This window comes from Pempheris klunzingeri, chromosome 6 (genome assembly GCF_042242105.1).
Source record: "Pempheris klunzingeri isolate RE-2024b chromosome 6, fPemKlu1.hap1, whole genome shotgun sequence".
In the NCBI taxonomy this organism is placed as follows: Eukaryota; Metazoa; Chordata; class Actinopteri; order Acropomatiformes; family Pempheridae; genus Pempheris; species Pempheris klunzingeri.
Window position 1 is genome coordinate 27,729,610 of NC_092017.1, and position 27,840 is coordinate 27,757,449.

A 27,840-nucleotide genomic window follows, 5' to 3' on the forward strand; every position below is an offset into this window, starting at 1 on the left:
TCCAAACGTCTGTTGACGTCAGGAAGCCAAGACGTCTCTAGGTTTTCCTTTTTTGACAATGTAGATAGACATATTTCGGTTTGGTTATAGATTACAGCTCCTTCCTACTTAATGTGTGCCTACTGCAGGGGAACACAGCCCTTTAAAGGAACAGTGCAACAATAAGTGACCTCACGTCCGGTCTGGCTCTGTCCAGAGTCTAAGACACACCTCCACCTCCGAAGCTTCACATGATGGTTCGAACACAAACACGAGAGTAAAAATACCAACTTGTGGCTTCAGAGGGAGTTAGTTAGCAGCTCTATCCTTTGAACAGTTGGTGCAGCTGGTAAAATAGTTCCGGCTACAAACTACACTGCTTTAACACGGTGGGAGCTCTGACCATTACCAACCGCTCCCATCCATCCCATCGCTCCTTTGATCGCGTGTGTTTTCTCCCATCCCACGTATGAAGAACGTTATTTTACCATGCAGTATTAATTAAGAGATGTTAACTGTCGATGGCACACTTACATTCTCCTCCACATTTACACAAAAACAGTAGATCTTTTCACTAAATGATCGTCCTGCTTGCTCATTATGAGCCTCAGTAAACTGTATGTCTTGTTTTTTGACCTCCCGTCACTGAAGGCCTCCACCTGAAACCACAAACTGTCCTCAAACAAACCAAACACATGTTAGATAGTGAGCTTTAGATGTGCTGATGGCTTTATTTTTGTGTGCAGAGCCTTTATAGGGAGCTAGTTTAACCCCGTCCTGCCTGCAGCCTGCACACAGACACAAGATTTAGACTACATCTCACTTCCAAAACCCTGCTGCCACACTAACAAAATAAGCTTTTTCATTCCACTATGTATTCAACAGCTTGAGGTTTGTAAGATTTACATGCAGCAAACCACAGAAACACAGGAGTAGGTAAGTTTAAGTGTTTGCACCAGTGTGTTTACTTGTGTTTTACCTGCGATGTGAGCAGCAGCAGGTGACCTCAGAGTGTAATAACGCTGCTACTGTAAAACTCATAAAGCACACAGCCATAGAGGCCGACATACGGCGATGTGACAGAGCCGACAGGAGAGACAGCGGAAACTGGAGACGAGCAAACAGCTGTGCAGGCGTTAAATTAAACCACCTGACACACACACACACACACACACACACACACACACACACACACACACACACACACACACACACACACAGCAGACAGCAGGTCAGTGTGTGTGGATAAGATCTACAGCTAAACTCATTTCACACAGTGCACTCAATAACGTTGGTCTGAGGGTAACAGCCGCCACAGGAAATCAATGCAACGGCAGATTCAGTGTGTGTGTGTGTGTTTCCTCTTGTGGAGCTACAGAGTTAACGCCTTTCAGGAAAAACACACTGCAAACAATAAGAGAGATGCAACAGTCGCTTTTCTTTTTGAAAATCCACATTTCTGTCTAAACAAGACAATAACTGTTGGTAACAGGACTTTGTATTGAAGCTCAATATGTGAACTGCGTCTGTAGCACCGTGTGTCAAACACTGGGGAGCTCTGAAAGCTGTCGCCAGTCGTCTGGTCAGATCTGACAGCTTAATCCGTCTGATGAGAAGCAATTTGGCTTATTTCAGACAGCATTTTATAAAGAAAACTGGTTGTTGGAGTAACTCCTGCTCACACTCGTGGCACTAAAACTTTAATGCTGCTTTATGGGACAAAACATGTGGTTGAGAGAAAGTTTGCCCTTAAAAAGAGAAAATTACTGAACAGGCTCCATGTTGCTTTCACTAAAACACATAAACGTCCGTCTCAAAGCATCGAACGGCACCTGGATCACAGAGCAGCCAATCAGAAATCTCCTTACAGGCCTGATGCTGGTTGCTTTTACCAGGACGTGCGTGTGTGTTGCTTTGAGAGCCCAGTCAGTGCTGACAAGCTGTGTTGTCTTGAGAGGCACACTCCTGACTGTAAATAACTTTTACAGTGTGTTATCTAGAAATCAAACCATATATTCAACGTCTGTATTTTCACGGTGACAAAAAAAAGCCAAATATGGGAACTGAGAATGAAGCTGATACGACCTGTGCACGTAACTTAACACAAGGTCAGACAGCAGCACGAAGAATTACTATACTTTCTATCAGAATCTGACGGCTGGTGTTAAAAAGGAAGATGCTATTCTCCTCCAGCCCTTCAGGTCACCATTTTTCTCCACGCGCGATGAATCAATTTGGTCCTGATTGCAGCTCGACACCAATCTGAAGACTGCCAGAGCCTGTTGCTATGCAGGAGTCCCTCCTGTCTCACTTCACAACCTCTTTCTCTCTTAAAAACACTTCCCGAGACAACTACACACAACAGGAGGCGGTCGCAAGGAGCAGAGAAGAAGAAGAAATGTCCATGTGTGTGTGTGTGTGTGTGTGTGGGGCAGCTACCCCTGTTATTACAGGGAGGAGGAGGAAAATTGCTGCTTCAAAGCGATAAGTACAGCTCTGTCTTGGCCTCAGAAGCCACTTCTGGCTCTGAGCGACAGAAGAGAGGGAGAGGAAGAGGAAGAGGAAGAGGTCAACTGAGGGAACAACAGAAAAGAGAAGGAGAAACGATGGCGCTCGCACGTACGTCAAATCACTGCCTGCATCACAAACACGTAAATCGAACGCAGATGGTGGAAATTTAATAATAAAAAAGAACACACACGTACGCAGAGAAACACACTGCAGCTCTAGGAGACATGCCAGCAGTGTTACATGTGACTGTCAAACACACACACACACACACTCAGCCTCCTGTTTATCCATCAAAAGACAAACCCAGTTAGCTGACCTTCATGTTGGAGCAACTCCTGCTGAGCATCTAAGACCTGCAAAGAGGAGGAAGGAGGAAGGAGGAGGAGGAGGTGGAGAGGAGCGGCAGAAAAATGAAAGAGACAGAAAAAATAATAGAGACCCAAAAATGGAAACGAGGGGTGGAGAGGAGGAAGAGAAAAGACGCAGGCTACCACAGATAGAAATGTGACGGAGGGAGAAGCAGCGTGTACCTCTTGGAGCGCCGCAGCATGCTTCTCTCAGGCAGTGAGAAATTGGAGAGCACCGTCCAGAAGGAGTCAGACATGCTAACGCCGAGGCAGACGTGCGACCATCGCCGTGACACGCCGGCGCTCGGCAGAGGATGTGCTTTAGCAAACAGACGCTGGCTTCCACCTGTCACACCGGCGAGAGCGAGTGTGTGTGTGTGTGTGTGTGTGTGAGAGAGAGAGAGAGAGAGAGAGCTGCTGCTGTGCCTCTCCTCCCTCCCTCCCTCCCTCCCTCTTTCCTGTCATCCTCTCTCTCTCTCTCCACTCATCACCGCCCCCTCCCTCTCCGACACTCTCACCCTTCTCTTTCTGAGAGGAACTTAGCCACTTCCGTATACAGTGGAGCAGTTTACAGATGTTTACCGGCAGATGTTCGATGCCTCAGCGGGCTGATGTTCCCTCCTGCTTACGTACACGCTGTGACACACTGCAGGAACTATTACAGGAACTTTACCTGCATGTAGACTGGAGGCAGCAGGGTCACATGACCACAGACGACCTGAGCACGAATACTAGATCAGACACTCTCTTCTATTTCTTCTAGAAACTTTACAAAAACATTTATCATAGAAGACTTTATCTCTCTAGTCGGTGATATAGTTCCTGGATCCCAGTAAGAAAGAACTGGAGTGTCAGTACTACCAAGAGGAGGGGACATTTTGTTGTAATGCACAGTTTCCAAGATTGTTTTGCCCGTTTAAATCAAACTAATGTCTATGAATTACCCACTGGTTACATGTGTACAGTATGAGCAGCAGGCTGAAAGATTTAACTATCCAGTTTTTCACCATTAAAAAAAAGTAACTATCTAAGAAAACATTCTCATGCTTTGGGTCTATTTGGGTTTATTTTACTGACAGCCATGTTGGGAACTGCTGCAGCAATGTAGTTAATGTTGGCGAGACACACCACGTTATTTAACTCGGATGCGAATGAGTGAACAGGAGCAAAAAGCTGTTATGTGATTCAATGCCGTTACCACAAACACACTCAATCTCTTGTTCCACCTCCACATGTCTCCTTTGCATCCGTTCATTTCAAAATGAGCTGCACAAAGAAACCAGGCTCAGTTTTTTTTTTGAAAAAAATGCTTTTAGTTTCTGATTTCTTTGGCGCTTTCACCTTATTGGGATGAAGAAGAGCTACGGATGAGCAGAATATTATAATAAGGAGGAGTTCAGACCTGAAGTATGAAAATAAAGACGACTTTTCCTCCAAAGGAGCCAGAAAAGGACTCTGATAAGTGGATGTTTCCTGGTGCCATCACACAAACACACAGCTCATTAGTGCTGTCGGCTGGTTCCTCTCAGAGCCCTGCCAGCCGAGCAGGCTGAAGGTCAGGAGGTAAGAAGGAGGCAAACAGAGGAGCGAGCACACTGACAAACAAGCCGGCGCGTCTCTTACCTCCAGAGGAAGGGGTTTCCCCGCTGGTGAACGGGGGCTGACAGAGGGCCGTCGGAGGAACAGAGGGAGGGAGAGGAAGAGGAGGAGGGGAAGGAGAAGGGGGAGAGGGTGACGACGGGGGGCTGAACGACGGAGGGATGAAAGGAGGTGGGGGACAGCAGGTGCTGGAGGAGGCTGCTGTTGCCGTGGCAACGCAGCTGAGCCGGCGACCAGATTCTGCCAACAGAGGAGGGGAAGGGTGGAGTGAAGGAGAGGATGAAGAGGAGGAGGAAGAGGGTGAGGATAGAGGCATGTGTGATGAGGAGTGCTTGACCACAAGTGTGTGTGTGTGTGTGTGTGTCACTGCTTGACTGTATTTATAAAGCTGTTAGGAGTGTTAGGAGGAGCAGCATCCATCTTATCTTTAACTTTCCTCTACAGTCCGTCCTGCAGCACCTTATTCTGACCTTAACAATAACAACGCCACTAAACTACATGAAAACCAATCACGAGGACAAAAGAGTCAGCGAACATCAGCCATCAAAAGCCAAACAGTCAGACCAGACCAAGTAAGGCTGATGAGCTCAACCTTTCATTTGTAAGAAAAGTCACTTTAAAAAGTTACAAAAACGATGTATACCCGAGCACACATCCAGGAGGAAGCTACAAAAATGGCGGAAGCGTCCAGTAGATGAAACGCGAGGCGGACAAAGCTCGTTCCAGCTCGTGGCGTTCCCCCCGCTGGAGGGGCCAACTTTGACTAATGTGACAAATCCCACTCATCCTGCTGTTAGAAATACGGCAGCAAGCGGGTTGAGAATTGTCTGAAATAGAGGAAAGACAGTAAATCCTCATATTTGGTTTCCTTCACTTAAAAAAGTACTGCTACAATTCAGTGCTCACACTGAATCCATTTTACTGTCCTGCCTCAGAAATGGTTTCTGATCCTGAAGCTTTACTAGCAGCACTGAGTCCACAGCTCCAGCTCTCAGTGTGTGAGGCAGCAGCAGTGCCAGGGCTCAGCCCACTGATGCATGCCGTCTCTGCCGGCCTGCAGATGTCCCCTCACAGCGGGCGGGAAGCCTCGCTCGCTAACTTATCACAGTTGGAAATGGCTGGACAGAAAGTTCTGGATCCACTTCACAGAGCTCGTTCAGGACAAGATGTGAGACAAGATGGCAGCAGAATGCAGAGTGCTCGTTCATATTAAACCCCACGGGCCTGGACCAGAGATATCATCAATTAAGCCTGTCTTCCTCATTAAGTCTAATACGAGCTTGTCACAGGAGGAAGTACAGATATGAGTTTCACAAGTTCAAACTGATGTGATTAAAAATGAAAGTGCGACTTTATATAAAGATCTAAAACATCTTGCTTGGCTCGACAGAGTTCAGTTGCCAGTTGGCACTGATCTGCAGGGCACGGGGACCTTATGGTGGTGGTCTCCGTGTCCCCTCCCCCCTACAGGGTGGGAGAGAACGGGTGAGACCACCTGCTGGGAAGTCAGGGGCTACACATATTTTAGCTATTTCCCCTACATACTGTACGGCCATCTGTGCCACCGCCACACTACCAAGTGAAGGGTTTTCCAGCAAGGTGCAGTTAACAGGAGCCTCTGAAGCCTGGTTCTGGTTGGTGTACAATTATGGCAGATTGTTCGACAACACTCTCCCTCATGCAAACAACCCCCAGAGGCTGGATACAGGTCATCTGTGCTGGCCACACAACCAATTTCTGCCTTTACATGCACAGAAAGTGTGTTATTCTTTAAAATATACGGTTTATGTTTGGAGAGCGAGAGCCTTGATTATTGGTGGAGCAACTAACGAACTGCTTTGGGACTGTAATTAATACCTGAGGCAGCCAATTACATGTACATGAATGTACTCTGAATAGAACTGAAGTTACTTAACAGCTTGTGCAATGAACCTTCTGTGCTGCATTAGTCAGTCTAACTATAAACTATTTTATTTGGTTTTCTTGGATAGATATCTGACAAAAATCCAAACTATAAATGTGCATTTATTAAAAGATAATATAGTTTTAGACTGTATTTTTAAAACTGGGCTCTATTTCCACTCATTTTGGGTTTAAATTGTTGTTGACACGCCTCTTTATTGTCGTGTGGAGGTCGGGGATGGTATTTGTGGATTGGCAGACCAGGATGGTGGTCCCCATTTTCAAAAAAAAAGGGGACTGGAGGGTGTGCTCCAATTATCGGGGTATCATGCTGCTCAGCCGCCCCGGTAAAGTCCACTCCAGGGTGCTGGAAAGGACCTCGGATTCAAGAGGAACAATGCGGATTCTTTCCTGGTAGTGGAACAGTGGACCAGTTCTTTACCCTTGCGGGGTTGTTGGAGGGGTCATGGGCCTATGACAGCGTCCCTCAGCATTTCCTGTGGGGGGGGTACTGCGGGAGTGTGGGGTGTAGGGTTCATTGCTACCATGAAGCCATGCGGTCCCTGTATATCTAAAGTGAGAGCTGCCGATCCTGTTTGTGATTTTCATAGATGGGATCTCAAGGTGCAGCCGAGGTGAGGAGAGCGTCTGGTTTGGAGACCTCTGCTTTTTGCAGATGATGTGGCTCTGTTGGCTTCCTCAGACCGGGACCTTCAGCTCACAGGTGCTGGGGCGGATTGCCGCTGAGTGTTAAGCGGTCGGGATGAGGGTCAGCACCTCTAAGACTGAGGCCATGGTTCTATGCCAGAAAATGGTGGATTGCCCCCTCTGGGTTGCTGCCCCAAGTGGGGGAGTATCTCGGGGTCTTGTTCATGAGTGAGGGCAAAATGGGGCACAAGATGGACAGATGGATTGGTGCTGCATCAGCAGTAAGGCGGGTGCTGCACCTGTCTCAGAGTAGAGCCGCTGCTCCTTCACATTGATTGGAGCCAGCTGAGGTGGTTTGGGCATCTGGTCAGGATGCCTCCTGGGCGCCTCCCTTTGGAGGTTTACCAGGTATGCCCCCCACCCCGGGGCAGACCCAGAACCTGCTCTCATCTGACCTGGGAACGCCACGGGATTTCCGAGAAGGCTGGAAAGCATTGGGAGAAGGACGTTTGGAGTTTCCTGCTTGACCAGTTGCCACCGAGCCACCGGGTTTAAATGACAAGTAGGAACAAAACATTTCAGGAACAGATCCTGTAGATCACCTCAGCCAGTGCACACGAAACAGGTTGCAATGACTGCAACTGCACCGGATCAACCAAAGTAGGTCCACTAAAAGTGCTTGTTTTAGCCACTGACAGGCTCAGATTGTTAGTGTCTGACAGCATTATGGAAAGGATCCCTACGGAGAGAGACCTTTTTGTTCATCCTCTCTTCAAAGCCACCAGACTCCATTGACAAAAACAGCAATTTTACCTCACAGAGCACACAGGTTGCTGGTCTACTGCTGCCTCAATGGGTTAACTTTCCGAACTAACCCTTTCAAAACACTAAATAATACAAACCGAAGCGATCTCCAACCCGTAATATGTTAAAAAAAATAGCACACACGCGTTTAAAAATACCGAGTTTGCCCTTTAATGCCCCCACAGATGACCCTCACGGCGTGAGGAAACACTGACGCGTGCCATTTGTTTGCATGTGGTGGAAAAAGAGAGACGCTGCTAACTGGAGCCTGCTGAGCTGAGGACTTCCCTCCCTGCTGCCATCTCACTCTGATACCTTCTCATGTTTCTGTCTCCTCATGGGTTTCCGTTCAGAGCGTTACCGTATACATGTACACTATGTGTGTACTGTATTACGAATGCATGTGATGTTAATCCAAGCGATGGTGGCTGCAGAAACAATGTAGGCCTGTCAAACGTTTATTTTTAGGGATGACTCCTTTTCTCCCTCTCTTCCACACAAATCTGTCAGGTCTATTTTTATCATTTTCAGCAGCCGTTACAGTTTGTAGACACTAAATTAGAACAGAAAATGATTTATCCTGACAGGAGAGAATGCAACAAGACTAAAATATCAAGCGGTGAAGTAAAATATGGACATTTCATAGTTGATTTCTACATAGCAAGATATTCATGTTGCTTTGGTGATCCACCACCATCAGGTTCAAACAATTCTCCAATGGTTTGTCCACTAATTCAACCAAAATCATGTAAAACTAAACTATCACACCTCAGCTGTACTTCGTGTTTCATGCTTACAAGCTAAGTCAAGACGGTGAACATTAGTCACTTCACATGTAGCCTGTTAGCGTTGTTATTGTGGGCATGTTAGTATCCTTTATGTTAGCATTTAGCTCAAAGCATCTACAGCCTCCAAGAGCTGCTAGCATGACTATAGACTGCTGGTCTTGTCTAATGCTATACTTTCAAGTAGGGCTCTATTTTTTTTTTTTTTACATATTTTTGGTTAAAAATGACTTATAGGTGCAGAAAGTTTTGGATCACCTCCATCGGCAGCAAAGAATCGGCTGCAAATCGGCTAAAGCGGCTGTCGTGTGATCCTTTGAGGCAACTGCCTCCCAAATCAACGTAGGTCCACTAAAAATATTTGTTTGATCCACTGACAGGCTCAGAGTGTTATTCTAAGTGTGTGACAGCATCATGGAAAGGATCCCTACAGAGAGAGACCTGGAAGATCCTTTTGGTTTAACCACAAACAGCACACACACCAGACTACATTCACTAAAACAGGGATTTTACGTCAGAAAACACAGGACTTTGTGTGACCTAACCCTCTTTGTGTTATTGTGTGACTTTGGTGGTTTAAATAGTGATCAACACAATATAATAATAATAATACACACAAAAACACAAACTAACTAACCAATCAATGCAGCAGCAGAGCAGCAGCTCCTGTGTCCTGTGAGCTAAAATCCCTGTTTTAGTGAATGTAGTCTGGTGTGTGTGCAGAGAGCGATATAACGGCTGTTTGTGGTTAAACCAAAAGGATCTTCCAGGTCTCTCTCTGTAGGGATCCTTTTCATAATGCTGTCACACACTTAGAATAACACTCTGGCTGCTGGCTGAGGTGATCTACTGGACCAGTTCCAACACTTATTTGACCAGGTTTATCAATATCAGTTGTCTTTCATAGCTCTGTAAAAGGCTGATTTTCTAATGCTTCTTTTCAATGTGTATAAAAACAGGATGTTTGACAGGATGTCTACAAATGAAAAGGTTCAAAGAGAAAGGATGTAAGACACTACTGATCTGATCTGCACACACTCTTACTGGAGGCGGAGGTGTGGGGCTCCTGCTCGCTCCTTCCTCCTCTTCATCTTGTGTCCCGGGACAAAAGGCTCAGCTGTAATCTTTAGTAATCCACCGGGCTGCATCAGCTCGTCAGTCTGTCAAACACATACTGCACTGACGGGGCCAGCGTCTCCACACAGGAGCCGAAAACTGTCCAACAGCTAGTCCCCCATGAGTCAACTGACACAACTTTTCATTTATAAAGGAATGACCATAGTGTGTGTGTGTGTGTGTGTGTGTGTGTGTGTTACGTCAGCACCTGCTGTTATCTACACACACGGACACACACAGATATGCAAGGTATCTGGGGTAGAGTGTTCCTTCAGCAGCAAGCACGGGCTTGCTGAGTCACAAACTAACAGACGGCCTAAAAACACACACACAAAGGCACACAGTCTGTGGAGCTACGTGCAGGACACACACACATTTATCTGAGCTCAATAAACTCATTTTGTCTTCCTCTGAATAATCCAAAGTGAGGTAAACACCCCTCCTTCCTCTTCTCGCAGTAAAAACAATCCAAAAACGTCAGAGAGAACATAGAGTTCCATTATTCCGGATAATAAAGAGGTAAGTGATACCGAAAGTCCAGACCAGCTGCTCGGAGGAGGTCCACAGGCTCCCCCCAAGCTCAACCTCCCCAGGAACAGAGCTCCGTCCCTGGGCACAGAGCGGCCCAGTTAATCCCTCTCAGTTCCTGGAAGCCTCAGTTGGTCTGATCGCCGTGATCAGATTGTCTGCTGTCAGAGGAGAGGACTGACGGAGTCCTCAGTGAACAGAGAGAGGGATGGACGGGGGGGGAGGGACGGAGGCGGGAATATGAAGACAGGAGCAGAAGCCAGGGATGCTCACTGCTTCATCAATATGTTAGAAAACTGGATTTAAAAACGGGATTGAGAAGAGGAGGAGGAGGAGGAGGAGGAGGACTTCTCATGTTACTAATGTCAAAGAGCATTTACACATTTTGTCTTCTTTGAGGAAGACTTTTAAAAACTTTTAAAATTACTATTTTAAATATACAAATGTGTTAATGACCTTTTAAAACAAGTTTGATGTTAATGAAACTATTTATTTTACTTTTTAAGCTCCAGTTCACATAAACAGGCTTTTTAAATGATTCAGATTTCAAATATTACATTTCATTGTACATTAAACAAATATTGTTCAAGGCAGCTCTAAAATCCCTGTTTTAGTGAATGTAGTCTGGTGTGTGTGCAGAGAGCGATATAACGGCTGTTTGTGGTTAAACCAAAAGGATCTTCCAGGTCTCTCTCTGTAGGGATCCTTTCCATGATGCTGTCACACACTTAGAATAACACTCTGAGCCTGTCAGTGGATCAAACAAGCTCTTTTAGTGGACCTACTGTGATCAGGAAAGGATTACACAACAGCTGTTTTAGCTGATTTGCTGCCGATGGAGGCGATCCAAACGTTTCAGTTATTTTGAACCCAAAATATGTGAAAATAGAGCCCTGGTTTAAAGAAGGAAATGCTAAAACTCTGAAACAGTTTCCTCCTTTTCCAGCCCAGGTGATTTTCTTTGAAAAGGTTAAGCGTTGCTCAAACATCTAAACCTAAAAGGGCAAAGTGACCTCTTCTCTCCGACACATTAACTCAGGGGACGCTGCTGTGATATTATCAGAGCTCGGAGGAGGTGCAGCTGTCCTCTCTGGGTCTCTGTTCTGGTTTCTGAGAAGCCCGGGGACACCGCTGACCCTTAATGGGCTAAATGCAGCTCACATGCCAGATTGCTAATTCATAAACAATGGACTGGATCACAGGCGGGGTAGAGTTACACACACACACACTCACAGAGTTAATGTGGAGAGATTACTAAACTGACGTAGGAGCAGCCACAGGACATGAGGTTGTCATTACACACCAATCTGTGTGTGTGTGTGTGTGTGTGTGTGTGAGAAAGAGAGAGTCATGAGAATCTGTTGCCATTTTAAAATGAAACCTTGCAGCAGTAATTTCCCCTGAAGGTTCCTCCTTGTCCTCGTCTGTTTGATACCCATCACAGGAGCAGTTAATATCATTTCTCTGTGAGCTGCTTATCTAAAAAGTGCAGATTGATTCATCTTTTCATATCAAATAGCACTCAGCTGGTGAGTAACTGCAGTAATGACACTCTGAGCTATAAATGTACGGCTGTAGTTTTGGCTAGTGTTGTCATCACGGTGTCTGACCACTGGCAGACACGTCCCTCTTGTTGTCTCTTCATGTCAAGATGAGACACGACGTATAAAAATATGATCTGATCTGGTTTATGTGTGCACAAAATAAAGATTAAACAGGAAACCAATAATACGAAGAGCATCTCCTCAGTGAAGGAGTGACAGGAGACAGACTTTGTTTCAGTGACACAACTTCCTGATTTGTGTCCATTAAAAAAAAAAAGAGCGATGGCGGCGTTCAGCCGACAGCAGGACGCCACCGCCGGCCAACTTTCACCTCCACCGAGTCCACTCGGACACAGAGAGGCCTCACAGCGGGCTGACTGCAGAGCCTGGAGATCACACAGACTGCCAGTCAATGAACACACAGAGTAACACACCCTGGAACCCCCCGTGGCTCCGGTGTGACACTGAGGATCTGATTCAGCAGCTCTGCCTCTTCCAAGAGACACCAGGAGAACATGGGAGGCATGAAGGTTGTTCTGACTGCAGCTACACACACACACACACACACACATATATAATCACCTGTATGAATCTCCAGTTACTCAGGATCTTGAAGGAGCTCGGAGAAACAACATTTTCTCTCCAGACCGCAGTAAACATTTGGAGGATCAATGTAAAACCTTCATAATGTGTTTTGGATTTTGTAAAATTGTTCAGCAACTTCTGTCAGTTCTTTGCAGAAACACAGGTGAGCAGATGTCTAATCTTTATTTTGCATTATGTGCCTCAACAGTTCTGCTCTTTTACTTGATTTTCCTTCATTCTAGTGACTGTATCAGGATACTAGTGTGTGTGTGTAAGTGTTTCCATCCTCGGTCTATTAAGCATGAACACAAATACTAGTAGTACTTGTAGTAGTGCTGATTGAGAGATATATAAAGTTTTAGAATCGGTCCAGATCCCCGAAACAGGCTACAGCGGCTGTAATGTAATCTTTTAGGGCAACCACACCCGATTCAAGTGCCAGACTCCATTGACAAAAACAGCATTTTTACCTTGCAGAACACAGGAGCTGCTGGTCAACCGGTGCCTCGAACGGTTAGTTTGTCTGTGTTATAAAGTGACCTCAGTGTTTTTAAGAGTTAGTTTGGATTTAAACTATCATGTTAAAACAGCAAAGGCACACTAGTTAGACCAGCAGCTCCTGTGTCCTGTTCTCTAAAATCCCTGTTTTAGTGAATGTAGTCTGGTGTGTGTGCTGTTTGTGGTTAAACCAAAAGGATCTTCCAGGTCTCTCTCTGTAGGGATCCTTTCCATGATGCTGTCACACACTTAGAATAACACTCTGAGCCTGTCAGTGGATCAAACAAGCTCTTTTAGTGGACCTACTGTGATCAGGTGCAGTTGTCCCAAAGGATCACCATGTAACCCTTTAAAATACGGTACTATACGGCTGTGTCGTGCACCCGTGGCCTGAATCTCCATCTGTATCGGCACCTTGTGGTGTTTAAGGTGGTGTTCAGTGAAGCAGTCTAACTCTCAGATGGAGAGATGTCTGAGCCTCCCTGATTAGCTGCTGATGATATATTTCACCTGCCCTTCAGAAGCATGACTGCATGTCTCCAAACAAGAGGAACGCTTCAAGCAGGACAACAAATCAGCTGCCTGACACACAAACGCCGACATAAATAGGTCTGGATCTATCCACAGTGGGATGCTCAGCTGTTCTGGTGCACACACACACACACACACACACACACACACACACACACACACACACAGGCTTTGAACTCTGTCCTTTAACCCTTTACTGGAAGCTCTCCCTGTATAACTTGATAAGGATTAACAGCTGAGACAAAACAAACACAAACGTGGAACGAGGTTTGGCAGCAATCAGAGGAGCAGTTAGTGAATGTTTGGGCCGGCAACAGCTGAGGCACTCTCATTTGATGAAAACACACACACACACACACACACACACACACACACACACTTAGTTTAACTCTGCACTGAACCCACCGACAAAGACTCAAAGTGTTAAGGTGGGACAGCGGCTTCCTCCTGCCTTACACCACCTTATGATGGATGCATCTGTAATCGGTTCATTGCATTGCATCCTCAAACCTTCAAAACAACGCAGACAGGACAGGCTCTGATTGGACAAGGAGACAGAGGGGATGATGGGTACTTACAAACTGCCTCTTCTGGGAAGGCTCAGCTCCTTCTGAAAGAGAGAGAGAGAGAGAGAGAGAGGTTGATTTCATGTCTTCAGACAGTATTTCTACTTGTTAGTACATCAGCAGTGCAGCAGGTGTGTTGTTCCTGCAGGTCAGTACAGCAGTTTGACCAACAGGTGTCACTGTGGCATCACTTCTGCCACAGGTAGAGCGAAGAACAGACGCTTCACTGTGTCTGATGAACTCTGCTGTTCAGCCTTCATACCGCTAAACCTCATCCTTAACACGACGGCTGCAGCTAACCATTGTGTTCCCTACAGATTATTTTCTCAGTGAATCAATGAACGGAGGGACACAAGATGACTGCTTCTAAACTCTTGTTTTGTCCACATAAACATTTCAAAACCCCAAAATATTACATTTACTGTACGTAAGACCAAGGAAGGCAGCAAACCCTCAGATCTGAGAACCTGGAAACATCAAATTCATGGTTGAAAAATTAAAGGTAGTTGCAGATTCATATTCTGTTGATCTGATAATCGGACTGATAATCGGACTGCAGTGAGAGACATGAACTCCACCCTCTCAGCTGGAAACAAAAGTGTAAAGAACCCGTTGAACTTCACTTTGTCAATTTGAACAGAAGACGATGACGTTTCTTTTGTGGCCCCCGAGCTGCACTTTCTACGAGCGCCCACAAGAGGGTGGAGGAGTGTCGCTATAACCCTCAGGAGCTGCTGCTGCTGCTGCTGCTGCTGCTGCTCGGCTTACAGCTCCTTTAATCAGCAGCCGGACCTGGAAGAGGGGACTCTGACTCTGACGGTGTGAATAAGGTCCTCTGGTCAAAGAAAGCTTTGCCGTGAACGTCTCGACACTCTGAAACGTCTGAATCTCAGAGATGCTGCAGCATGAAGACAACCTGCAGCCTGACAGCTCCTGGAAACACTTTGAGAAAACAGACCTCCGACATGACAGCCTTCCTGGGGAGCACCATCTGGCCAAGAGCACTAATCACTGTTGTGGTATGTGTGTGTGTGAGAGAGTGTGTGTGTGTGTGTGAGAGTGTGTGTGTGCTGTTGAGGTACATGGATGTTGAAACTGTGTGCCGACAGGTTGCCAAAGTAGGTCGACAGCTGGTTTTATTTTGAAAAACATCATTAAGACCTTCATCAGTGTCCATCAGTGAGAAAGGTGCAGCAAAACGGCATTCAGAGCGAGCAGTTAACACACACACACACACACACACACACACACACTGCTGTGGAGAATGAAATATGCTCAAATGAATGATTTCTTTATCCAAAACTAAACTTGAAACCTGATTTCTGAGCAAAACTCCACATTAACATTATGGCGTCCTTCAGAGTGTCTTCAGCACCCGTAGGTGCTGCTCTAAATATTCAACTGACTGTGGTTCAAGACAGAAAAACAGCTGAATGTTACTTTTGATAAGCTGGAACCAGAAAATGGGAGAAATGAGACTTAAAAATAAACAAACAAACAAACTTCTAATCAATGAGACTGATCGCAGCAGCTCTGATACTGATCAATGCTGCATTCATGTGCAGCTTTACGGATTGTTAAAATGACTGCCCTGATCAGCTGTCAGTGAACGCACCACCAGCTTCACAGTCAGATGTCCTGCCTTTAATTTATCTGTTTTGTCTGTCAGTGACATGCCTGATTGACTGACGAACTGTCTGCCTGCCTGACTGACTGAAGAACTGCCTGTCTGCCTGCCTGCCTGACTGACTGAAGAACTGCCTGTCTGCCTGTCTGCCTGCCTGACTGACTGAAGAACTGCCTGACTGCCTGCCTGACTGACTGACTGAAGAACTGCCTGTCTGTCTGCCTGCCTGACTGACTGAAGAACTGCCTGACTGCCTGCCTTACTGACTGCCTGACTGACTGACTGAAGAACTGCCTGACTGACTGCCTGACTGAAGAACTGCCTGACTGACTGACTGAAGAACTGTCTGACTGATTGACTGAAGAACTGCCTGACTGACTGACTGAAGAACTGCCTGACTGACTGACTGAAGAACTGTCTGACTGATTGACTGAAGAACTGCCTGACTGACTGACTGAAGAACTGCCTGACTGACTGACTGAAGAACTGACTGCCTGCCTGCCTGACAGTCTTTACATGAATGTTGTTGTGGCCCTCCTGGTGTTTACCGATGCTCCTGTGGGTTCTGCTTGCAGCCTGTTTTTATCTCTCCATCATCCATCTCTCTGTCCGTCACACACACTCCTGCGTGGGACGACTGTGTTGTCGGAGTCAGATAAGCTCCCTCCCCTCTCCCCCCTCTCCCCCTCCTCTCCACCGTCTCTACATATCTCTGTGTTCAGATCAGCTAATGGACATAATGGAGTTTAGCTGGAGCGCAGTGAGCGGGTGAGGGAGGAGTGGGTGAGGTCTGCAGAGTGAGCGGGTGAGGGAGGAGTGGGTGAGGTCTGCAGAGTGAGCGGGTGAGGGAGGAGTGGGTGAGGTCTGCAGAGTGAGTGGGTGAGGGAGGCGTGGGTGAGGTCTGCAGAGTGAGTGGGTGAGGGAGGAGTGGGTGAGGTCTGCAGAGTGAGCGGGTGAGGGAGGAGTGGGTGAGGTCTGCAGAGTGAGCGGGTGAGGGAGGCATGGGTGAGGTCTGCAGAGTGAGTGGGTGAGGGAGGCGTGGCAGAGGTCTGCAGAGTGAGTGGGTGAGGGAGGAGTGGGTGAGGTCTGCAGAGTGAGTGGGTGAGGGAGGAGTGGCAGAGGTCTGCAGAGTGAGTGGGTGAGGGAGGAGTGGGTGAGGTCTGCAGAGTGAGTGGGTGAGGGAGGCGTGGCAGAGGTCTGCAGAGTGAGTGGGTGAGGGAGGAGTGGGTGAGGTCTGCAGAGTGAGTGGGTGAGGGAGGCGTGGCAGAGGTCTGCAGAGTGAGCGGGTGAGGGAGGCGTGGGTGAGGTCTGCAGAGTGAGTGGGTGAGGGAGGAGTGGGTGAAGTCTGCAGAGTGAGTGGGTGAGGGAGGCGTGGCAGAGGTCTGCAGAGTGAGCGGGTGAGGGAGGAGTGGGTGAGGTCTGCAGAGTGAGTGGGTGAGGGAGGAGTGGCAGAGGTCTGCAGAGTGAGCGGGTGAGGGAGGAGTGGGTGAGGTCTGCAGAGTGAGTGGGTGAGGGAGGAGTGGGTGAGGTCTGCAGAGTGAGTGGGTGAGGGAGGAGTGGGTGAGGTCTGCAGAGTGAGTGCCAGAAGTGAAGCAGTTAGCTGCTGCGTGTGATTCTGTTAGTCCTGAGAACAGATGCTGTCCAGACCCACAGAGACGGGAAATGGCTCGAGCAGCTTATAAAGGAGGAGAGGGGGGGGGGAGGAGGAGGAGGAGGAGGGGGGAGGAGGAGGGGAGGAGGAGGGGTGAGGCAACCTTTTCTAATCCTCTCTGCTGTCCTCCTCCATCTTCCTCTTCCTCTGTCCACCTGCTCATTCACTCTTAAAAACGTCACATCTGATGACAAAACAGCCCAAACAGGACGGAGACGATGAGAGACGTTTGGGTTTTAGGTCAAACATGTCAAATCTAATAATCTAATCTAATCTGATAATATAATCTAATATAATAACCATCGGACCAAGTTAAAGGGCCATTGCACTGATTTCCACATGTAAAGGTCAGTTCATTAGTGACGTTGCTGCTGTATGACGTCTGAAATCTGAACCAGGAAATAGACAGGATGATGATGATGTCATAGTGATGTCACAACGTGGTTTGTTTTCATTTTTTATTTTCGACACATTTCTGGGTTTTTTTTATTCGTTTTCTATCTGAATAAAGTTTTATGAAAAAAAATTATTTAGTTTTCCTCATTGAGGAAACATTGATATTCCTTTTGATTATTTTTTTTTTTAGAATAAAGTTTATTTATTTATATTTGATTTAGTTTGCTTCCATCTCTTATTTCTTATAAACACATTTCTATGATTTTTTTGGGTTTTTTCTTTTCTTTTAAATAAAGTTTAGTGGGAAAAAAACAACACTTTGTTTTCCTCTGTTATTATTTAATATTCACATACTTTGCTCTTATCAGCTCTCCTGTGTTGTGTGGAGTACGTATCTGTGCCTGATGGGATTATTACAGCACAGTGTGTGTGTGTGTGTGTGTGTGTGTGTGTGAGATAATAAAAAAATAATGATTTAAAACAACTACAAACAGAAAAATACTGCAGCCAAACCAGTGAGAGGAGATAAATGTTAACTCAACAGGCTCTTCAGCCTCTTTCCTTCCCCACCCACCTCTTAACCTAGCCCTCCATTACCTGTCTCCCCCCTCTCCCCCTCCTACCTCACCCCCTCGGTTTGACTCTCCAGTCCGAGTGTACAACAGGAAAAACAAGAAAAGAGACCCAGAGACGAGGACGAGGAGAAGATGAGTGTGTTTAAGCCCTCTGATGTGACATGATGCTCCTCTCACAGTTTATTACATTATCCTGTGTGTGTGTGTTGCAGCTGCTATCTGAGCCCTGGGGGAGGATGCTCACCCCCAAAGCCACCCTGCAAAAATAACCCAAGAGGGGAAAGAGCTAATGCCGGATATACAAAACACCCCTAAACACACACACACACACACACACACACACACACACACACACACACACACACACACACACACACACACACACACACACACACACACACACACACACACACACACACACACACACTGTGAGCAGCCTGCTCGTGCTAAACAAACCAAACAGGCACAAAGCGCCCTGTGATGAAATTATCTCCAGCGACGACGAGGATAAGAGGAGCAGAACACAAAGCCAGAAGCAATCTGCCCGATGGAGCACAGGCATCAATAATACACTTTATGGCTGAGGGGGAGACAGAGGGAGGGGGGGGAGGGAGGGAGGGAGGGAGGGAGAGAGGGGTAATGTAATCAGAGAGATGGAGGGACACAGCGGAGGTAAAGAGATGCAGGCTGAAAGGTAAAAGCTCGGTCCGAGCATGTGAAGATGTCAGTCAGTCAGTCAGTCAGTCAGTCAGTCAGTCAGTCAGTCAGTCAGTCAGTTCTTCAGTCAGTCAGTCAGTCAGTTCTTCAGTCAGTCAGTCAGTCAGTTCTTCAGTCAGTCAGTCAGTCAGTCAGTTCTTCAGTCAGTCAGTTCTTCAGTCAGTCAGTCAGTCAGTCAGTCAGTCCTTCAGTCAGTCAGTTCTTCAGTCAGTCAGTCAGTCAGTCAGTCAGTCCTTCAGTCAGTCAGTTCTTCAGTCAGTCAGTCAGTCAGTCAGTCAGGACTCCTTCATGAGGCCAGTTTCCTTTTAGTGCAGTTATATACACGACAGGGTCAAAGGTCACAGGAGGTCATGTAACCTGCTGTCAGTCTGACTGACTGAAGAACTGACTGACTGACTGATGGACGGACTGACTGTCTGATGGACGGACTGACTGTCTGATGGACTGACTGACTGTCTGATGGACTGATTGCCTTACTGCCTGACTAAAGAACTGCCTGCCTGCCTGACTGAAGAACTGACTGCTTGCCTGCCTGACTGACTGACTGAAGAACTGACTGCTTGCCTGCCTGACTGACTGACTGAAGAACTGACTGCCTGCCTGCCTGACTGACTGACTGAAGAACTGACTGACTGCCTGACTGACTGACTGCCTGGCAGACTGACTGACCACCATGAACAGCTGCTGCAGCTCCACACAGTGGTGGGCATCTGTTGACCATCAACTCTGTATCCACGGTAACCCTGTGCCAAGTCTGTTTCTGACTGACAGCATCACACACACACACACACACACACACACACACACACACACACACACACACAGGAGAGGTGATAAATAACCAGACAGCCTGACAGCTCTCCGTCCCTCCGTCACCCAGAAACCTCCAGACCTCTCCTCCACAACATCCTCCACACAGACAGGAGACACTCATTCATATTCACGGCACAAAGACAAACCGATGCACTAAACTGTTTCCTCTGGAGGCAGAAACAATAATATTACACAGACTGCTCAGACTTTTACCAGCACAGTTTAGTTACAGTCACCAGAAATAGTCTTACTGGTGTTAAGTGATCATACACTACAGTGGATGGAGGAGCCCTTCAAAATAAAACAAAAAACTGAACCAAAAGCCTGAGAAAAGGGTTCATTTATTTAAAATTAAAGGAGTCTGAAGATACGTTTCCTGTTTTAATTATAAATGAAACGCTGGTTTGGGGGGGGATGATCACACACACACACACATGATCACAGAGATCCACCCACACGCCTACAGACAAAAAACACATTCAGCTGCATTTATCCAAGAAACAGGCCTTTAGGACTCAAGAGCGTCGAGAGAATTGATGCTCCGGGGTGAGTGTGTGTGTGTAAATGTGTACAAACTCATCTATATGTACTGTATATACGTGTGTGTGTGTGTGTGTGTGTTTAGCTGTTCCACCCAGGGGCCCGATCATAATAACATGTTTTAGTCGAGTTAAAAACATGCAATTAACAGAAGGATGCAGGGGAGCCGGGCTCCACCGGAGACAATTAGAGCTGCAGCAGCAGCAGCAGCCGGCGGCCAGAATTCATTATCTACACTGTGAATATTGATGAGAAAACAGTGACAACAAAGAGACTCCAGGATGACACACACACACACACACACACACACACAGAGCAGGGCAGAGACTCACTGATGAGGAAACACGGATATTTAGTGTGTAATTTGTCCAGTGCATTACATGGTGCACAACAAAGCCATCGATTGTCACAGGAAATGCCCCGTGCACCACAGCTTTGGTCTCCTCGCTCAAACACACACACACACACAACCAGAACAGAAACATTTCACGCCAAAATCATTTAAATTTAATCGCTGCAATTACTAGATTTACTTGTGGAGGCGACGTTACACACCGCGAAACATCTTCACAGAAGAAACAATCCAGCGACTGACATGCAAAGCCCAAACCTACAGACTGTGCACAGTACGAGCCCACTTCCTTCTGCAAAGCATTGTGGGAGCTGCTGGTGAAGGAAGTGGAAGTGAAAGTGGAAATCCTCTGGAAAAGAGGAAGAAGTGAAGGAAGACATTTTCTGTTTTCCTGTTAAGTACGTTGTGCACTATATTCTCTGGTTTCTTCTGGCTTCAGTCATACAAATACTGATATCGATCAATATGGAAAGGCTTATCCTGATCATGTTTTCCCAGCTCTTTGAGTAAGTTCTTTGGCACGTTGCTTTGGCTGTGCCGTGCGGTGGCAGCATGATAATGAGCAGCTCTGATATTAGCAGCTAGCTGGCTCAAATCCACGTATCATGTTTCCAACTTGTGGTTTTTATCGGGCCTGTAATTAAAGGCTAACAAGCTAAGCTAACAGTTGTGGCATTCACCAGAGCATTAAAGGATAAGTTGATCCGCAGAAACTTAATCGGAGAACAATTATTTCAGAAATGTGTGAGGAAAACGCTCTGATCATGACGTGTAAACATAATGCTCTTTTGTTGTTTTGAACTAAGCCTTTCAGAGAACAATCAGCTTTAATGACGTCTGATTTGTCACTTAATTAAACAACTAAAGACCTGTTACTGAAAATACTCATCACTATACGACAGCATTACAAAACGTAGGTCTGAGACAACAAGACGTTCTTCTGAGCCAACTCACACACAGTTAGCCTCCGCTGATCGCTTCACAGCAGCCTAATTCTACCTTGTATAATCAGCTCACCCCCGGATGATAAACTGACCTGTTTGGCCTGGAAATGAATCTCTGCAGAGGCTCATGGGGGAAGTGACAGGAAAAAGGCTTCACGGGGGTGTAGAGTGAAACGCAGAAGCTCTGGTTAGAAGCTCTGGTGTTGTTGTCACAGACTGGAGGAGGCTGATCAACGTTACAGACTTAAACAGTTAAAGGAGTCTGCATTAATTGCAGTAAGATGTATTAACCTCTCGGTGGGTTGGTACCGAACGGAGCAGCAGCTGAATATCCTCGTTAATCTGGACCCGGCGCGACGACTGCTGATAGAGAAACGACTGATTAAGCTAGAAAATGGTGTCATTTGAATTTAGTAGCAAAACAAACAAGTTACTGACAAATAAAGGCAGGTTGTAGTAACCGATAAGGAAGTGTGGAATGACTATAATGTTCTATAATGGCAGAAATCATATATTTACCTTTTCATAATACATTATTTATATTTGGAATAATCACACTAGTCACACTAACCACTCTGATGGGAGGTTTGCTTCTTCTACTTTGCTGTTTTTTTGGTTAACACACTAATAAAGGTGATGTAGGAACGAGACAACCCACTTTAGAGTTGTTTTTTTTTACCTGTACCTGTGCCAGGTGGGTTCAGCCTGTGCCCAGAACCATTAGGGGACCTGAGTCCATTCACTCCAATAGGAAAAGTGGATTTTGGACCCAGTTTTCACAGGACACGTGTCTTCTAAACACTAAATGACACTAAACTAAACAGATATTATTTCTGAAGCTGTTCAAGTAACATTAGATCAATCTTTACTAACAATAAATAATAATGTTCTCAGTGTCATTTGAAGCTGTTTTATAATAAACACCTGCTCCACCGGCTAAGCTGCTGATGTGGTTCAACACTAGTTAGCATGTAAGCTAACAGTAACGCCGTCATCTCCAGACAGCCGTCGATGAACAGCGACTAACTACGACCTTTACTGTGCAGCAGATCGTCCAGGTGTTGCAGAGCCTTTATCACTTCTAGCAGATGTTTCACTTCACAAGCTACCAGGAAAAGGAAAGAAAAGAGTAGTCAGAAGGCTTTTAGTGTGAAACAGGTGTGTTAAAGAAGTTCTTCATACCAATGGGAAGGAGAGACCGACTATACTGGTGAATAAAATCAGCGTTTCTCTTAGAAAAACAGAGAAATGTGAGATGAGTCTCGTGCACTGATGGAAGTAGAGCTCAGGAAATGTACATTATACTGAATTTATCAAAAACAACAAAATAAAAATAGGAATAAAAACCAGGGAGGCTTAATAAAGGTTCCCTCTGAAGGGCAGGTCCACTCCTACACTTTAATTAATTCTAATTAACATAGATTCTTTTATTTAACTGTAGCTGTGTCTGCAGTTACTGTATGTACCTTTATAATTAGGTTGCCCCTCAGTGTTTTCTGAGGTGCTAGATGAATGAAATGATGATTATGGTGCAAATAAAAGGCTTTGAGCCACTATTTGATTTACTGTAAGTGGATTTGAAGCAGTTTACTTCCACATTTCTCTACAAAAGCTGCGTGGGTGAACAGATTACCGCCACAGTGTTGGTGTGAGGATGATAATATGGCACCGCTTTTGAGGTAAACAGTCAAATATTGATAGCTGGGGAGACAAAAACTCACCCGCTGAACGACACCCTTTATCTGAGAGCACCAGAAAATGACAAACAGTGGAGCAGTGGAGTGAAATACAGCCTGCAACAGCGACATAAAGCTGCTCTAAGTGAATGAGCTAATTGTCTGAGGATACGAGCAGCGTCCTAATGAAAGCTCTGCTGCTGCTTAACGGCCGCCAGGAGAGACTCTCCACCACCGAGAGGGGCCCACTGGGACCAGTAAGACTCTATTAGAGGGAGGGGGTGTGTGTACATGTGTGTACATGTGTCTGTCTTAAACTGTGTGTGTGTGTGTTTGTGTCCCAGAATAACACACTTTACCATCGAAGAGCATTATAATTCAGCTGGGCCACACTCTGGCACATTAACACAACTAATCTCCATTATTGGGCAAGAAACGTGTGTGTGAGAGTGTGTGTGTGTGTGAGAGTGTGTGTGTGTGTGTGTGTGTGTGTGAGAGAGTGTGTGTGTCACAGGGGGGATGACATCCATTTGGTTTGGCTTTTAATCTTCCAAATGAGCAGATATATCTTCCAACACTAATGCCGCTAACAGCCAATTATTGTGTGGGTTCACTCAGCAAAAATGTGTGTGTGTGTGTGTGTGTGTGTGTGTGTGTGTGTGTGTGTGTGTGTGTGTGTGTGTGTGTGTGTGTGTTCTCCAGATCATTAACATGGCTGACTGAAGTGAGAGTGGGACTCTGGTCAGGTGACTTAACTCTTAAGGGGGTGAGAGGTGCAGGTGAGAGTTCAGCGTTATGTTCCTCGTCTTTTTCTTCAAGTGGCCTTGAAAGAATGAAAACTCTCTCTTAAACATGTCAGATTATCTGCGTCCACACGTGCTGAACTGTGGGAGGGATTATCTGAGTTGTGAAAACATGAAATCAGGAGTAATCCTAAAATATTAATTGTTTAACATTCGGAGTCAAGTGAATGGTTCAGTGGTTCATTAGACTTTCTGATTAAAACAGACTGCTATATAATAATAATAATAATAATAATAATAAATCATTGTTAGCTAGTTGTTAGTTCATTATTCAGAATCTTTAATCCAAATTAAGTTAATAGTTAATCTAGTAAAAATGCTGCATAGATACATTTAACAACGTTAAACGTACTTCTTCTACCGCTACTAAGAATGTTATTATCTATGTTTTAATATTTTAACAAATACAAGATGTCCCCCCCACCTCTTCCTACTCCAGAGAAAAGTCCAAACTCGAATCAAATTCTAAAAACAAATTTAAGAAAATCACATAAGAACATTTTACTAACATGGATAAATTACAGTGTTGGTCAAAGATGGTTTACAACAGGTTTCCCCTCATACATCCATCTCTCCATCTATTGTTTGTCCACAGCTGCACTATCCACTCATCTCACACACACACACACACGCACACACACACACACACACTTCCTGTGACGCTGCAGGACGTCCACACGTGCAGCTGTGGGGTCTGTCGAACAGGCAGACGGATTTCCAGAAGTGTACAATTATGCAGGCAAACGTGTTGGTGCTCGTCCCCTCTACAGCGGAGACAACCTGCTAATTAGTTTCGGATATGAAACACACACACACACACACACACACACACTCAGCTGAAAGGGGCTAATCTGGCCCCATCAGCTTGTCTGTCATGAGTTCCAGCAGGCCGACACTTCCTCTACCAACATGCTAAAGCCGCTATCAGCGCCGGCAGAGAAAACAAGCTAATCCTAATTGGAATTTACACATTCAAATGAAATCTGCAACGCCTCACTGGAAGGGTTTTATCTGCAGATAATACAGAGAGGGAGTGGCAGGGTGGAGAGTGTGTGTGTGTGTGTGTGTGTGTGTGTGTGTGTGTGTGTGTGTGTGTGTGTGTGTGTGTGTGTGTGTGTGTGTGCAGATTGGCAGGTGTATTTGAAACAAGCTTCCCTAAAATAATTAAAACAAAGAGATGTCTGGTGTCTGTTTCAACATGCTGAGCTGAACTGATCCACAGTGGGACTGTGTATTCAGCATCCTGTGTGTGTGTGTGTGTGTGTGTGTGTGTCCCTCAGGGGATGTTGTATTGAAATTTCTGCCAATAACAGTTGATCAGCGGTCGTTTAGACTAAAACAGATACCAATGAAGATGCTTCTAATGCAGTGAGACGCCGTCTTCATTAACACTGAACATCTTCTCCCTACTTGGAAACATGGTCTAAACTTTAGACTCTAAACGGGGACCCTGGGGGACCCTGTGGGACCCCGTTCATCTGCTTCTGTACAGTTTAATCATGCCAGAATAATGTCTGGTCCCAGATTTGCTGCATGGTAATTTGATTTAACGCATTAATTCAGGTCAATGAAACAAGTGAGGACAAAAGTGAAATAATTAAAAGTCTAAAAAGAAACATTTTGAACAGGCACCGACTTAAAGACCAGCTCTTATGAGCAGGGTCCTCTTACAGTGGGTCTTTTAAGGGGTAGTAGAACCTGATTTAATCTCTTAATGGTCATTTTTATTACAGCGGACGACCGTAGCAGACATTTTGGGCCCTTCTGCTGTCAGTGTCTCAGTGGATCCAACCCTGGACGACACCACTCCTCCTGGAGGGGAGAGGAAGTCCTTCTAAACAACATGACCCGTCAGCTGACCCACTGATGCAGACAACGTTGGGGACATAAGTGGGGTTAAACACCCAAAAAGGCTGCTTTAAGTAGAAGCTTCAGAATCTGAGCAGGTGTAGAACAACGGGTCTCGTATTGGTGTCATCAAAATGGAAATGAGGGAGCTTGATTAGACGGGCGTGCTCGCCCTGCAGGGTCTGCAGAGCTGATGGGAATTGTTCCTGAGTGACAGAGGTGGGGTTTTTACACCTCCCTCCCTCTCTCTCTCTCTCTCTCCCCCCTCCAGGCACACACGATCGGCCTCAAGATCCGATGCACTCCAGCAGCTTGTTTGAAAGACGAGAACAAACACAAACACGCGCACGCAGAGCTGCTGCAGCTTCATGGAAATGTGCAAAGTGGTTTTGAGGAAGAGGTGAAGCCGCTTCATCGTGATGTGTGACCCAGATTCCAGCAGAGAGCTGCCGGGGCACGACTGTCTGCTGGAACCAATTCACAAAGGAGTGTTCGAACACGTGCTGCAAAAAACAAATGATCTAAATGTATGGAGAGAAATGTAGGTGGTGTTTTCTATTGTTTTTATCCCTCTGCCCTCCCTCCCTCCCTCCCTCCCTCCCTCCTGCAGTTTCAGTTTATTATCAGGAAACCAGGCCGCCTGTCATCCCTTCTTCATTCAACCGAAAACCACTTCAATTTGCACCTTTCTGCAGCAAACCCCCCCCCCCCCCCATGCTGTCTGTCTATCAGTCTACTGTACACCCTCCCCCAGCCATGACTTCACAGGCTGCAGCACTCCTGCCGAGTGGAATCACACCAATATACTACAAACCCAAGTGTGAAATAAAGCAGTCTGACTATCAGCTGCAATTAATGAGATTCCTTCTTTTAAACAACACTCCACCGGTTCACTCTGTATCTTCAGGGTTTCCCACCTGGCTGGGTGCCAAACTACCAAACTACCAAACCTGTCTGTGTACTACAGAGAACCGATTCTCATTAAACCAAATGGTGCCGAATTTCAGTACCTGCAAGTGCATCTGGTAAGAGGGGTGAGACAGGGTGAGCGACGGAGAGAGAGTGAGACCACTCAAGACGACGCTCGCTGGAATATTTGTAATGCAAAATGCAAAACTGGGCAGGACAGCGCTTCTAACCTGAGGAAACACCGAATCAAACACCGAATCAAAGCACCAAATCTGTCGATGAGCTCAGGACTGGACTGTGTTTGGCAGCCTGGAAGCTAAAGGCAGTTGTTTGTGCCACAAGACGAGATGCATGAAGATCTGTATGATAATCAGTCACAGCAGCATGAGGCCGTGTCAGGGGGAAAGGGAGAAAGCAGTCTAATGGCGCTTTTCCACCAGCACCTACTCGACTCGACTCGACCTTTATGGTTTTCCACTAAGTGATAGTATCTAAAAATGTGACGTCACCAGACTGCAGGCCACCGATTGGCCAATCAGGGAGTGACGTCACTGGATGAGTCATGAGAGCGACTCGTTCACAAGAATCAAACCTTCTGTTTTTAAAACCTGGAAACAGTTTTTATGATTTCTGTGAAACGCTCCAGGTCCTCAGTTGTGTTTGTGTTTGTGTTTGTGTCGCACACAAATGACGTCGGTGGAGTTTCAGGCCGCGTTGCTATGACGACGACCCCACACTTTGAGGTGGTACGCTACTGTAATGGAAAACGACCCAAACCGAGTCGAGTCGAGCTAAAACTGTGTGATGGAAAAGAGCCTTTAGCTTTTGAAGGTTGGGTGCAAACAGGTCAGTATTTCACAGCTGAGACCGAGAGGTGATAATAATCATCACAAACTTTAGCCAGTACATGTTAGTGTTAAGCTGATCCAGTGCACTGAATCAATGACACTGATCAGTTATAGAACGTGTGATCCTCCAGCTTGTAAAGGAGCTCTTTTGGCTCTTTTTCCAGCCAAGAGCACCACCAGTCCTGTCCTGGGGGGGCA

General features: G+C 46.1%; 1 protein-coding gene across 1 annotated transcript in view; it reads right to left on the bottom strand.

Annotated features, from left to right (window-relative positions):
• The window catches only part of mast2 (microtubule associated serine/threonine kinase 2), a 170,139-nt gene that overhangs the window by 47,697 nt on the left and 94,602 nt on the right, over positions 1–27,840 (bottom strand). The window contains exon 4 of the mRNA XM_070831728.1: positions 13,956–13,987. Within this exon, the coding sequence (XP_070687829.1) occupies positions 13,956–13,987 (32 nt within the window). The remainder of the gene's footprint in view (positions 1–13,955; positions 13,988–27,840) is intronic.